The following is a 15,430-nucleotide window of genomic DNA, read 5'->3' as shown; positions in this document are numbered from 1 at the left end:
CACGCACAGCCCGCACACTTGCACGTACACACACACATATACACACTGCAATTTTCCACAGAGATAATTAATTCATAAAATTTAAATTATACAGACACACATAAAACAGTGTGCAATAAAAATAGAACAAAGCTAGGGAAGCAATGAGGTTTATCTCCTTGAGCTATTAGTGGCACCATTGATAAGAGGTAAAGAGACAGCAAAGGAAGCAGGGAGGATAGATGCAAGAGTGAATGAAAGATGGAGGAAAAAAGGAAAACAAGGGAAGGGAAAGTATGGCAAGGGAGTAAACTTGAAGAGATTAATGAAAAATTGAGACACAACACAGATGGAAATCAGAGAAAGAAGAGTGAAGAAGAAGAAATCATGAGTGGATTTATGTGGATTTTTTTTTTTTAATACGTCAGAAGTACAATCCAGATAGAAGAGAAGGGAGGCGTCCAATGGGAAAGGTTGGGAGGAGACAAATTGGACACAAGATATGGGGAGAAATCAAAGTAAAAGAGAGAGAAGGGGAGAAATAAGGAGAGGTGTGAGAAGATGGAGAAGACTGGCTAGTGGAGGGGGTGGTTTGAGGGTGGAGATAAATTGGTTGAAGGGGAGAGAAAGAAAACGAGAGTGGGTAGGGACGCAAGAGGTATGGGAGGGAGGGGGGGGATCGAAAGGGGAATAGATAGAAGAGGAAGGGAAGGGACGAGGCGTGGGCGAGTGCAGTCGAGGCTGATAGACAGCCAGGAATAGAAGCCTAATTAATAGTCAAAAACTGCAGGCAGGCAAGTGTGGAGAGAAATCCTCAGCAGGAGGGAAGAAAACGTAGTGATGGATGGCTCTACCTAGCTAACAAGACAGGCAGCTTTGGGGTATATCTCTTTGCATATTGCACTAGTGTGTATCACACAGAGGTAAAAGCAGAGGCAGCAAAGAAAGAGGTAAGATAGAGGGAGTGATAGGAGCAAGAATGGGTAACAGGCACACACAGTGGGTAGAGGTGGAGAGCGATAGAAATGGAGATTAAGCTGGCAGGAGAGGGAGAGAGAGAAACTCATCGAAGGTGAGAAGAGGGTTTCCGTGGAGATTTGACGTACATCACCGACGAGAGACGTCTGCCCACTTACCCGCCTACCATTTCTCAACAAGACGGGTGCCTTTGAGTTAAAACCGCAAACAAAGTTTAATTACTCAGACGGCAAATCAAACACCGCCACCCTTGCACACAATGTTAAACAAACACAGTCCCAGCCTTGAAAGTTTGCAGCAGGTGTGCTAACATGCTGTCTGACAAAAGACAAACGCACTTTATGAGCCCATGCAACAGCTATCAATCCTCCGGTCTCAACCTTTGCAGCCGAGTCTCACCATGTATGTGCGACGGTGAAGCGCCTCTGTTTGTGGGTGTTGTTATTGAGCAGCATGCGGCGGAGCAGTCGCGGTGAGTTGCGGGGGGAGAGGCGGGGGGAGATGGAGGAGGGCGAGCGCCGGTGTCCTCTTGGCCTCTCCGGCTGCAGCAGGTTCTCTCGCAGGATCTTCACCAAGTCTTCATTCAGGCCAGAGTGTTTGGGCATGGGGGGCACTGCCAGGGTGTCTTGGTGGGTCACCCCCATACTCGCCTGCTGGGCCATGCCGGCCCCCGGCTCCTGCACCACCAGCACTACCCGATTAAACAAACAGTAAAACTGCCAGGATGTATTGGGAAAAAAATGATGAACACAAGCTAAACATATGCGTCTTCTCTGTCAGAGTCCAATGCTTTCCTCAAAATTTAGGAATATGTTAAAAAAAAAAAAAAAAAGAAAAAAAAAAAAAGTCACGCATCCACAAATCCCCCAGATGACACACTGAAAATGTCTGCAGTTAATTCCTCACACATGCAGCTCCGGCTGTACAAAAAGAAGGGGAGAAAAAGAGAAGACAAATCCCTGGTATCTTTCTCCTTTCTCGTCTTTTAAGGAGCCAGCAGATGAACAGAAGCATTGAGGGCTGCTGCCTTTGTCTGCTCTGCAACACTGGGTGTCTGCTGTGAAAGTGCAAGAGAGAAGATGAGGGGAGGATGGAAGGAGAGAGAGAGAGAGAGAGAGGGAGGGAGGGAGGGAGGGCGGGATGCAGAAGAAGAAAAAAAGATGAGGGAATTCCGTCTCTTCCAGTCCTTTCTCTCCTTGGCCTGCAGACGAACCCTGCACTGTCCAGTTATATGAAGCCAAGAAAGAGTTTAACTAAACTAGTAGAGAACAGTCCAGCTCTCTCTCCCCTCTCTCTCTTGTTGGATCACCAGTAAAAAGCTACCAATCCAGTAGGATTCAGTCCAGTGAGGCTTCGCTGATTTGAGTTCCATCCAGTCAAAGCAATTTATCCCTCCTTCCTCCCTCTCCCTGTGCAGAGAGACTGACTGCTGACTGCAGCTGATTTATAAGCTACTGATCCTTTGGAGCTGAGTGGAGCGTGAGCATGTGTGAGAGAGTGTTTGAGTGTGTGTGCCTGTGTGTGTGTGTGTGTGTGTGTGTGTGTGTGTACTGTGTACACAATAGAGAGGAGACAAAACCAGGGAGGCATGAAGGGAGAAATAGGGTAAGCTTAAGTAACAAATATAAAATTGTTGTTTGCATGCACCAAAAGAGTCAAGGCACATGCATCTGCAGTGGTGCAGCTCTTGATGCAGCAGACCAGACTAAAAGCATTCTTTAGTTATTAAGAAACCCTCAGTCCACACTCAGCTGAAGAGGACATCTCTAAGAAAAAAGCAGATGACGCAATGTGTTTACCTGTTTGTGCGCATGTGCACAAATTTTGCATTTTGCTTGCATTTTTTTTTTTTTTAACGTATGCAAGAAAAACTAAAGACCTTTAAAGCAACCATCATCATTTTGGCTCAAGCTCCTGCCACTCCCTTTTACTGTATTAGTTTTTTAAAGAGGATATACATGCTGATGCTGCTGAGTCTCGTATGCTATCATCGAGCCTTTTCCCTCCTCATCCTAGCAAAGAGCAGCTTATCTTGAATGAGCAGTTTACCTGCCACTAACCTTTTTTTATGTTGTCCGTGCCACCGAACATATTTAAGATATACTGTTCTTACTCCCAAGTGTTAACTATTTGATCATTTCATTCATATAAATCAAGCTTTTGCAACCCTAAAGCCTCACTTAAGTGTCATGTTTAAAGCGTTTACTCACGATAATATTGATCAGTTGATAGTCCAAATGTTAAAACAGGCTGAATTCATATAAAAAATAATGAATTACTATTTGTCTTTTGCTGGCAGTTACTCAAACTAGTGTGCAGCGCTGATTAAGCTCCAGCATAATGTACAGTAAGCTGCTCCGAAACGAAGGCTGCATTCCAAATATGCAGTAACAAAAACGTGAAAATGCAGATCAAAACATAATCAGGGGATTTCTCTCTGGCTAAAGTTCAAATTCCTGAGAATTAGGGGACCAAGACTAACAGTCAGGCTAATATCATTGGCACAGTGGTGTAGTGACCTAAATGCTCACGTCAGCGTTGCATCATTCTTGACATAACAATGAAAACATGTTGTTTAGTTGAATTACACAACATAAATGGTGATTATATTGACAGACATTCCTTTTTAATGATTCACAATTTGAGGGACTTTCTAATATTACATTAAAGGTGCACTATGTAGTTTTGGTAGAGACATTTGCAAGTTGGAGAAGTGTACAGATTATGTGGTATATGTCCATAACTCTAAACACAAACTGTCCTCAGAGGAAAATTTGGTCCCTGGAACACTGTTTGAAGATAAAATGCTACGCGAGAAGTTATGGTGGGGGGTCCACAACAGTAAAAGCGTAACTCTCTTGGTAGCTTTTAAGCTCTAAACAGTGTTCCAGGGACCCATTGTTTCTCTGTGTAAAGTGTGTCTTTAGTTCAGAAAATATAGCATAGAATTGTTTCACTTCTCCAAATTTCATTCCCAAATCTACATAGTGCACCTTTAACAAATATAATATATCAGACAAATACAACATTTGGATATTTATACCTGGCCAGCTTGCAATTTTCTATTCTTACTACTAATTATGCATTAGCACTATGGATTAAGTGTAAGGTGTTTATGGTCACTGTTTAGTGATAAAAATTCAGACAGTTGTTTTTGCAAAACACAAATTCGGGGATTCAGGTGGGAACGTCATCAGTTTTGGAGGTATTGTGTTTATTGTAGATGTATTGTTTTCCTCTCTATCTCCGTTGACACTTCCTTATATCAAGAGATTGAAGCCTGGAACCAAGACAACCAGCTACCCCTATACTCGTCACTATAGTACATTTGGTTCTGTGCCAAGACGGCATGGAAAAACTGAGAAAAATGCAAAGGTGCAAGACTGTGTACTTAATTTTCTTCTGGAGTCAAGGAACTACCCATCCCACGATCCATTGAGAATGATGTCGCTTCTTCTCAAATTAAACATTTGTCGTTGTTACAGTTAAAGTGTTGTCTTGTAGTTTGTGTTGTAGAATATATAAATGACATTCACTGCAGAATAAGATGGTAATTATAAAATGAGCTTGATATAAAAACTACAGAAACTAAAACTACTCCTACCTGAGCATATACCTTCGTTTCACACACAGGTAGCTCATAGGAAGTCTAAGCATGGTTATGACAGTAGGTGTTTTCAGCAGCAGGAACTTTTTCAAGTTTTTAGGGTTTGAACCCTCCCCCTTTTTTATTGATTCCGCACCGCAGGAACTATGAACTCTTTTAGTTCCTAGAACCCCGTTTTAGAGGAACCTTTTTAGCTCCTGCTTCAGAGTAGGTACCATGGTGTGTAGTTCTCAGAGAACACCCTAGTGGATAGTTCCTCATCAAAAAGTTCCCAAAACTATTTGGTCGGAAAAAAAGAAAAATCTATTATGGCTAATAATCAAATCCACTACGGAGAAAATGAATGGGATTTTTTTTACTTCTGGACCACACTGTTGAGCCCTGTTGTGTCTGTTCATAAACCTTGAATGGTTTAATGACAGCAGGGATGTAATACGTTCAAGTCACTCTTCTGCAAGACAACATCTTCAAAAACAAAGTTTCATATAAACATTCATAATACAGAGGACTGTTTCTGCCAACATTTATTTACTCTTGTTTGCTGTGAGTTTGCATAAAAGTTAAACGAATAAAAAATGCAAAAAAGAGGTGAAAATAGCTTTATAGGACTCCAAGCCAATACACAGAAGTGTACCCCTGAGCATTGATGGCCCACTTGTTGGCAGGTAAAATAATTAACATGATGCATTACAGAGGAAACAAGTGTTTAGTCCCTACTTCTCTCCTGTGCTTGTTGTGATTCTGTATGCTTTGTTTCCATCAAAGGAGTGCATGCTAGTTTGTGACGCTGGAAAATTCTATTGAACAATCATTATAAAATCATTTACATTGATTAAGAAAACTGTTAAAAAATGTTTTCTGTCATTAACGTTTGAGGCATTGTGCCTCAACATGCAACATTCAGTCAGAGACACTCTCAGCCTTGACAGCATTGGAGGACTGTTGGCCTTCATTTGACAGCCTGCTGTTTGTCATCACCTTACAGAAAATCAATGGATGCCTTGTTTTTTAAGCAAATATATGTTTTTCTTTTGCGTCAATCGCACACTTCATTGCTCTCATTCTTTACCCCCCTTGTCCTCTCTACTTCCTTCTTTCCTGTCATCTGCTACCTGTTTAATTTTCGCCTTTCATTGTAAAACATTTTTCTTAGCCCCTCCCCGTTGCCGCGCATGACGTCTATGTGCATTTCCCTTGGTAACCAGGGGCAACATGGATGGAGAGGGACAAGTGGATTTGTCAAGAACTAAAGGCTGGCAGAACAAAAGAAAGAAAAGAAAAGCCAATCTACAGGGCAAAACTGCAGACACTCAAACAGACCCCCATTACACAAACAGTACCCCATACACACACACACAGCGGCGCACAAAAAAGGCATGCATTATGAATGCATATAAAAGAATGATGTGCACCTATAGACACACAGGCCTGAGTACAATCTTTTGAAATACTTTTTAAAGAATATTCATGATGATCACTGAAACAGAAGGTTAAGTCATATTTGCAAATCTGACACTTATATCACGGAAAAGAAAAAAAAAGTGGGGAGGAGTCTTAAGCTTTCACCACTGTTTTACTCACAAAATCACCTGACATGTGCAGGTGTGATTGTGAAATGTGTCAAACATACACAAAGGCTTACAAAATTAACAAAGACATGAAAAACATCTCTGACAGTTTCAACACAAAGGGCAGAATGAAGGCTTCAAAAATTAAGCTTTGTGTGTAGGTGTTGTAAATATAGTCTCAAACATTGTGCACTCTATGTTCCAGCCCAAAGGATAGATAACAGATGTATGATTCATACCTGATAGGTAGGCAATAAGATCATAGAGAGGATACTGTAGCTCCAACATACACAAAAGGAAAATAGAGGATGAGCGTTTTTAGTTTTTGAGTTAGATTCATCTCTTTTTCTCGTTTATTTCCCATCTCTTTTCTTTGATGGACAAAACCCTGAGGGCATGTATTACAGGGATGCACTTAAATATACCTCAAATGAGTGCAAAGTTTGTTGTTTAATCATAACAGACTGGTTGTGTTTCCGTTTACAGCGAACAGCATGCACTCACCTCACAGAGCTTAGGCTCCAGTCTGACTGTTACAGGTTTCCCTGCATTACCATCAAATCAGCACGCTTAACTCTAAAATAATAATAATCTTATAATTTTTGTTAGCACGTGTGTTAAAGCAATACCATCTCCATTATTGGAATGATGGACAGACTGGAAAAGTATTGAGGCCTTAAACGCACAGTATGTAAAATCCACCACCAGGGGGCTCTCAATCAAAACAACAACAAAAGATGACGTTGAGGATGGCGGGGAATCATGGGAGTGATTCTCTCTGCTAAAACTTCAGATCTTCAGTATTAGCGTAAGAGAGAGAGAGCAGCAATGGCCCACTAAAATATACAGGGAGATAGAAATATTTATGTTTCCTCGTCTCATAAGGACGTCAAAGTTATGTTTATGCCTATTTCAAACAGAGAGAGCAGAGGAGAGGGACAGTGGAGGCGACACTGGCACATTTTTTTTTCATACAACAGCAAAGTTTTAAAATTGAAACATTACATATTTGAACAATTAAGACAGACAGCTGGACTTTGCTTTTAAATTTTGGTACTTCAAAACGAGAAATTACCGAATATTGTGTATCGAAACATGTTTTGATATTTTTCAATTTAATTAGTTCCAAGTTTAAAATTCTTGTATTTTTACAACTCTAACATCTTAGGACGTCTAAGATGACTAAGAAGTATTGCATTTACCTGTTGCTATAGTTACCACTTGCCATTCATATGTTATTAGTCGGCTGAATGATGCAAAGGAAAAGTCTTCATATATAATGAATATCTATTGTTTTGAGAGGAAGGGGCCAAAAAAGAGGACCTAAAGTACTAAACTAAACTAAAATGATGTTTCCTCTACAGTTCAATGTAGACCCAAATATTTACAAGCAGTTACAGACAGAATGAATCCAAAACCTCAGTACAGCTCTGCCTCCCTCATGTGGACATCTTCCACCACTGAGAGATGCAGTGACTGGTCGAGCACAGAGAAATACTGCAGCTGGATTTGTTAAGTTTTTATCTGCTTTTGTCTTTCTTATCTACCGTTTTCTTTGTACATATATTTACTTTTTTTTATTTCTTTAAATACTTTATCAATCCCTGACGTGGGCAATTCAGGTTTGCACTCAGTTATTGAGAGACATCACTCTTATTGACCTGGAAAACACACACGGACAGACAAGACCTGTTAACATGCACTCATGGAGAGATGTCAGAGTGAAGGGGCTGCACACAGGGGGGCACCCCAAGCAGCTGGGGGTCTAGTGCCTTGCTCAAGGGCAACTCTGCAGAGCTCAGATTATGAGTTGGCAACTCTCCAGCAACCACACCAATTTCTATACTTTGTTCCGTAACAGGAGGTCAACCGGAGACCCTCTGATTCCTAACCCAGGTCCCTAGGGACTAAGCTACTGATGCCCCTACGAGGGCTGCTCCAGTTTTGGCAGCCAGCATATGCAAGCTTTCAAACAGTTACTAACACTGCTCCTCATTCAAAATAAACACCATGACATCAAATGAAGAGGAATGAATCAAATTACATCAATGATTAGCTGACCAAACATTTAAAATAGTTGCTGCAGAGGGATAAAAAAAAAGTGCTGATCCAACAAAAGTTCCACCACAGCTGGTTTTCAAATTGCCATTTATACTGTTTAAAGAGCTAAGTGTGCTTTCTATGGAGGTAAATGTTCTGCATTAAGAGGATTGCACAGATTTGTCCAAACCTCCTTAATAATAAACATGCAGATAAATTGTATTCATTTGTATATTTGTAGTTTATTTTCCTGTTTCATTAAAAAGAACTCGGCCACCATCACCCTATTAAATACTTTATCAAACACTCATCGATCAAATAGAGATTCTCACGTAAATGTTTCTTCAGATGCAAACAATCAAGAGCAAAAAATGTTCACACACATCACAGTATAGGATGAGGTGTATATGATTTTTTGTTGAGTATGAGCTCGTACTGTTTTGTCACTCAAACTCCACCATGAAAAGTGCTCAGGCTTCAGCAACAAAAACACCATCATGTCAACCTGTACCTCTTTTTAAAACATGCATTTGCACACTGCAGTGACTCTTAGTCGTTACAAACTACTACTAAAACATGTATTTAGGTTAAAACTGAAAGTAGTGCATGATTGTGTAGAACACACATATTGAACTGTAGCTATCACACACTCAACATGCTGACGCTGTGTTTACTTCCCTTACCCGTCTATGTCTTTATCCCTTTGTTATTCAGGGTTAGGGGTTCAGCCCATTTGTAAAAAGCCAGATCTGTATTAAAGTCTCAACCTACTATTTCATTCACCACAAACGAGATCTTGAACTAAACCTCATCAAAGCTGTTCTGCTGGAGAATGCCAAACCAATGGAGTAACTGTTTGACCAACAGATGGCAGCATTTGCTAACAGATGTTTTCAAGCACAGTTCTCAGACTTGAAGTCAAACAGTGATGTGACCATATGCAGTGACATCTCTGCTAGTTTATAATTTGATATCAAATGTTAAAGTCGTATCTCCTTAGGTCCTAAAGTTTCACTTAAAAAGTTATATCAATTGCAGTTTTGACATGACCGCAATTAAGAAAAGGACTATTTCCCTCCATTGACATTTTTCTTGATGGTTTTAACATTTAAGCAGCTCTTTCCTCCGATGAATCACAGCCCGCCGTGAAAGCAGGCGGCCTTGGGAATGTGAAATGAAGACAGTTCATTCTTCTGGTGGGGAAAAAAAAAAAAAGAGTGTTTGTGTAAAAAACAAACTGGAGATTGAATATGAATTTAAGCATCGCTCGCACATTTTTTTGTTCTTCCCAGGAAAGACAGAGAAGTCCAACAAACTGACATTAAATGTGGTAGCAAGTCCTCGAGTGAACCACGGCTCTGCATCACTGCTCAGCTCCAGCGCTGCCTCGTGGGAGTGAGATGAACACTGACGGGAGCAAAACAAACCTGTGTGTAGGAATATCATCACAACAAAAAACACAATCCGACACCGACTGCGGGGACGCAATATGCCGTCCTAAAGTTAACTTTTCTATTATTGTCTCTGTTTGAAAAAAGGTGAGGGATCTGTTTTTCTTTTCTTTTATGTGTGAAACTAAACTATCTGTTTACTATCTGCAGCTTGTAAATCAAAAGAAATTCACTAAAAAGAGTGAATGGGCACGGGTGATATGGTTTATATACTACAACTGCTGTTATCTTCCAACGTGTAATGAAGATGCTTCACTCAGTTCTCATCAGCAGCATGTTTCTTTCTTTCCGATCCTGCGTTGATGCTGTGAATTAATCCAATTACCGGTAGAATTGATAAAAAAAAGGCCGACAAAAAAACGTCATCATAGCTCTGACTCTGTTGCTTCATCTGCCATCTTGGGTATGAGTCTGTTGTAAATATTACACTGACTTATGCAGCTTTCTTTTAATATTTCATATCCGGCCTCCTGAGAAACTCCCCCCCCTCCTTCTGACAGGGGAAAGCTGCCACTATGAGAGACGTGTGAAAGAGCAAAGCAGTAAAGAATCAGGAGTGTGAAAAGGGCTGTGCAGTTTTTAACCTTTATTCCGTGCTCTTTCTAATCCTATATTTCTTCCTGCTTTGCCCTCTCTCATTATCCAGGTACATCTTCCTTCAGGATGTCTCTCAGCTTATGTGAGCCAATCTCACGGACACTTAGTTTAGCACAGCTGTCATATTGACCCTACTGATGACTACGGTCCAATACCTCCCACTGCAGCTCAAAGGTCACACCCTCTCCTACTCTGTCCTTAAAGCACCTCACACACACACATACGCTCAATTGTTCTGCTACACACACAAACATGAATTACAACTGACAGCGTGACTGTGATGTGGTACAGCTGGCTTATTCAGTTAGAGATGAGAAATTCAAAATTGTGTTTAAAAATTCATCACAATTGAGTCATGAGCATTGTTCCTTTCTTAAGGCAGCAGGAACATTTTCTCAACATCTTTATCCCACACCAACCTGGGTCGCCATGTTTCAAAGAGAAGCACCGATTGTGAAAATCAGGGCTGAGAATGTGTACGATAACAACTGAGCTGATTACAATACCATTATTATTTTTCACAACTTTTCCTTTCCTAAGTCCGTTATTCAAATGAGCGATGTGATTGGATGTGTTGAAGTTGTAGTTGGTAGTCCTGCCTTTTAGAATTTCCAGAGAACATTTCTTACAAGCTGCATGTCGCTGATCCATCTCAGAGACTCCCACACTACCGACATTTTTTTCCCATGTTCGACCATGAAAACAAATTAGATTCTGTCCAACAGGGGACTTATTCTGATTCAGCAGTTATGTTTACCTGCTTGACAGAATTAAATTGATTCAACACAACAGATACACATTGGCGACCGACTTGGTGCATGCCACATCAATGGACAATGGACCTATGGCGACCAGAGGCCGACACCAATGCCCAACCAATACATCAGTGCATCTTGATCATTTCAAGGAAAAACTTGACAGATTCTGGGGAGAAAAATGGAGCATCTGTGATAACTAATTTTACACCATTCTGTACATCACTGCTGTCTCTGAATATTATACTGGGAGCTGCATGAACCAGTGGGCCAAAACTTATTGTTATTAGGTTCCCTGCCAAAGAAAGATGTATTATGTGGTGGCCAGATCCATTAAAATACACTGCTGGGAAATCATGTTAAATGTGTGCATAGCACTGAATGGCAGCGTTTATGTTTCAGTCTGCACTTATTTTCAGAGCATAGCAATAGTTTTTTTTTTTTATTGAGCTGCACTCTGGCATGAAAACAGCCTGCCGTGATGAGAGGAAACAAGCGGGGGGGAGGAGGAGGCAGAGCAGGGGGACAGATGAGGGCGAGGGAGGGGAACAAGGGGGGGCATCGTGCCAAGAGAGAGAGAGAGAGAGAGAGAGAGGGGGGAGCTCCAAGCAGGCTGCAACTGATGCAGGGTAATGAAAGTGGGTGAATACAAATGACCATGGGGATAAGGAAGAAAGGTCGAGAGTGGGGACGAGGGGGGAGAGAAGGACAGGAGGACTAGGACAGCTCCAGAAATAGCCCATGGTTGGCCATCCCAGGGAGGCTGAACCTGCTCCTGGGTGGATCTCAATGTAAGTATGTACTGTATGCATAAAAGTATCTATCAGATTTGAATCTAGTTGGAATACATCTTTACAGAGAGCGTGTGTGTTTAAGTATGCATGGCTGTGCAGGATGCATGTTTGAATGTGCGTAATAAGCTTCTTTGCGCTGTACATTCTTATTTATGCGACGGATAGGAAAGCACAGGGGTGTGTTTGTGTGTTTCTGCATGTGTGTATTTGTGTGGGGGAGAGATAAGAGGTGGTATGAAAAGGTCCAGAGGTTAAGATCATGTACTATAAATTCAGTTTATCGCTTTTACAATGGATCGAACACATAAAACGTTAGGGACTTTTCCCCTCCAACTCTGACTCTACCTTAAGGCACATTTAGCATCCCATGTGTGTGTTTTGGAAACAGAGAATATACTGCTCATGCTACATTAGCTACACTGACTGCACACATCCAGTCAACAACATATCAACAAGAGAAAGCATTCCAGGTCAACACAAACAAAGGAATTACCATCCTCATTACAAATCATCTGTCAAATGAAAGTGGAGTGTATTATGATACGGCTCATTTAGGATGGGAAGAACAGGGGAGATGATGCAGAGATTTTCAGACATGGGTGAAGAGTAGCCACTGATGCATGGTGAGAGGGAAATTACTCCTCAGAATTGACACTGAATTATTAATGATAGTATGAATGCTCATCTCTTTTCAAAATAACACCTGGGGGAATCCTGGAGTTGTCTGAGGAAGTTCTGGAGACTTTGAAATGACAACCACATGAGTGATCTCTGCACAGCTACTCTGATACTTCTGAACATTAGAATCCACATCAGAAAGCTGATGAGAAAGGTGGAAAAACTGAGGCAATCACTTTACAAGATTGTTTTCTTTGCACAAGGACAAAGACAAGGATGAGTCGAAGAGTCGTGAATATAACAACAGGCTTTGAGAGTTAAAGCACTATAAGCAGCACACTCGTACTACACTGTTGGACTAATGAAACATTTCAATGTTATGGATTCTGTAGAACCAGAGATTCTGTCTCTCATTCAGGCTTTCTTCTTTCTTGACAAAACCTATATTAGCCTAAATCCAACTCAGGTACTGACACTCCTATCAGAAATGTAGCTGTGTCATCCAAGCAGCTGCTAATGTAGCCTTGAGCCTCTACCCTCGAGCAAACATGAGGGCCGACATACAAAAATCACGTAAACTAATGTATCTGAAGCTCCACATCCAAAAAGTTTTTGATTTTATACTGTGTGGACTTTGTTGAGCATTTATAAAATATGCACAGCACAGCACAGCACCTAATCTTGTTATAATTGGTCAACCAGGAAGAAAAATAAAAGTTGAGCATAAGTGCCATAAGTGCCCTTTCCGAGCGCCACTCAGTGTTGAGTTTGGTCTCATTATCCCATAAATTAAAATTAAGATTCCACAGACTTCTGCAGTTTGAGCTGCTGGAGGCGAACATTAAAATGACAGCCCTGAAACTCATCTGACATTTGCCAGCGCCACAGACACAGTGTGATAAAGCAGGGATTGATCACCAAATATATTCATTGATGACTATAATTATTTCATACTGAGTTCTAATGAAGAATAGGCAAAGAGAGAATTTTCATAAAATAGAGCTGATCTCTTCTAACAGTGATAGAACAGTCCGTCATTTTCTATCCAACGTCTCTTATTCTTCTATTTGAAAAGTTGTTCACAATTTACTATGAAAACAAAAACCCAACTCACAATAAAATACGTATGGAGCTGTTGTGATTTTGATTGAAGTCAATTTATGATAAATTGATAAAATAATATATTTTATATGATAAATAAAATCATTTTAAATATGATCCTTTTATTTAAATTCTGTGACAACAGAAATGTCAAATATCAATTTTACTGTTTTTTATTGTAAATATAAGTATTACTTTTAGATTTTTAGGTTGTATGGTATTTTAGGCCCAAATCCTCTCTAGAGCTCTTGCATTTGTGCAGGCAAGCAAGGTTAATGATGTATTTGTTTGGTAATCAAACTCCATACTTTGTTATTTACTTGTGATATTATCACTTATATTTTCAGTTAAAAGGTTCAATATGTACGTATCATATCTACTGAATTAAATCATAAAATGACCTTACTCTCATCAGACATAAAGCATGCAGCAGCCAGTAAGTCCTCCTCTTAAGTTTCATTCTGAATGGTTTGTATTTGTTTTGATCAGAGAAGGTAGGTGGTTTTGAGGGACCCCCACTCACCAGGGTGCCTGGCAAACAGCAAACCAACAGGTGTTGTAGCGATGGAGGCCGGCAAGCGAAATGGTTCAGATGAAACTGATGAAACCTCTGCAATTTCTAATAACCTCCACGAGCAAAAACATGGTAAGGATCAATATCGGAGATGCTTTTGAAAAATGGAGAGAGGTTAGAACGCAGAAAGGTTTCAGACCGATGCAGAGCTGGATAAACACTGAAGCTTCAGTGTCTGTGACATGGCAACCTGCATGCACACCGACTCTGAGGAGGAGGGGACGGGGACGGGGGGGAGAGAAGGCTCTCTCCGATATTTTGAATCAGGACCCATTTTAAAAGCTGTTGAGTTACATATTGCTCCTTTAAAAATTACCCTGGAGCTGGGGTTGATTCCACAATTGTTTTTAAAAACCTGTTGACCCACGTTACCCCAGCATTATCTGACATGCTTGAATATGATTTACCAGAGAGCTTCTTGTGATTGTACATAAATCTTGGCCTCTTCATAAGCCCCCATTAACATTCAATGATGAAGAAGTGAAGGTGACTGCAGGTAAAAATCCTTGCAAACAGGAAACCATGGACTAATTGGTCCTCGAGCTGTTCCGGTGAAGATTTGAGTTGTTTAAGGGTCATAAATCCTTTTCCACATATGCGACCAGCGTGCTGAGGGAGTACAGAGAACTGCGCTTGATGTATTGATCTTCTGATGGTATTATCACTTTTGGTCTGGCTGATCGTGCTTTGAATGCTACTGATCTAGATTCAGCAAAGCATTTTAGAATGGCACGCCCTGCCTGAAATCTTAAGTCCAGACAAGATTTATGTCTCAAAATCGCTTTAAGAATTGCGACCTGACTCCTGACACTTTGAGGTCTGACACCATTATTACTACTCTTAAACAATGATCTGCAGGAAAACTCGAAGCGACATAAACTCTGGCTCTGACGAGTCAAATCCAACTGAGCTTCATAAGAATGCATGAACTGAAGCTATTGTCCTATATCTGCATGTTTTTTTTCTTCATGTTTTTTTTTTTTTTTTAGATTTTTAGATTTTTGATGGACTATCATACTCTTTACCATTTTATCTAATCTCATTGCATTGACATTACTGATTACAATAAGGCTAATGTTATGACACCTTAGGACAGTTTGGTTCCAAGTCAAACCTCACACAGTTTAGCCACCAGCTTCTTTGTGCATCTTGTGTTTCTGGTATGCTGACATAGAAAGACAGCCAGAACAGCTTGAACTGAAGAAAACATATTCAACCTTCACAAGTCTCTGCAATGGTTTGACACATGTTTTGACACCAGCCAACGCTAAGCACTCCAAGTCAACAATTTTGGAGCCACAGTGACATAGCAATAGAGACTGCCAAATGATTGGACTTTTTAAAAGTGAGGGAAGCTAAAGTCCTGAG

The 15,430-nt window shown here is 40.6% G+C and overlaps 1 protein-coding gene across 4 annotated transcripts in view; it reads right to left on the bottom strand.

Moving 5' to 3' along the window:
- The window catches only part of pde4d (phosphodiesterase 4D, cAMP-specific), a 204,665-nt gene that overhangs the window by 110,605 nt on the left and 78,630 nt on the right, over window positions 1-15,430 (bottom strand). The window contains exon 1 of one of the 4 annotated variants that reach the window (XM_061038801.1): window positions 1,357-1,990. The exons of the other annotated variants lie outside the window; for them this stretch is intronic. Coding sequence (XP_060894784.1) covers window positions 1,357-1,619 — 263 coding nt within the window. The 5' untranslated portion in view covers window positions 1,620-1,990. Of the gene's footprint in view, window positions 1-1,356; window positions 1,991-15,430 lie in introns of those variants that run through there. 4 annotated transcript variants of the gene reach the window in all.

Source organism: Labrus mixtus, chromosome 5 (assembly GCF_963584025.1).
Source record: "Labrus mixtus chromosome 5, fLabMix1.1, whole genome shotgun sequence".
Lineage (NCBI taxonomy): Eukaryota > Metazoa > Chordata > Actinopteri > Labriformes > Labridae > Labrus > Labrus mixtus.
The sequence above is the reverse complement of the archived record's forward strand: the minus strand, read 5'-3'. Positions and strand labels throughout refer to the sequence as shown.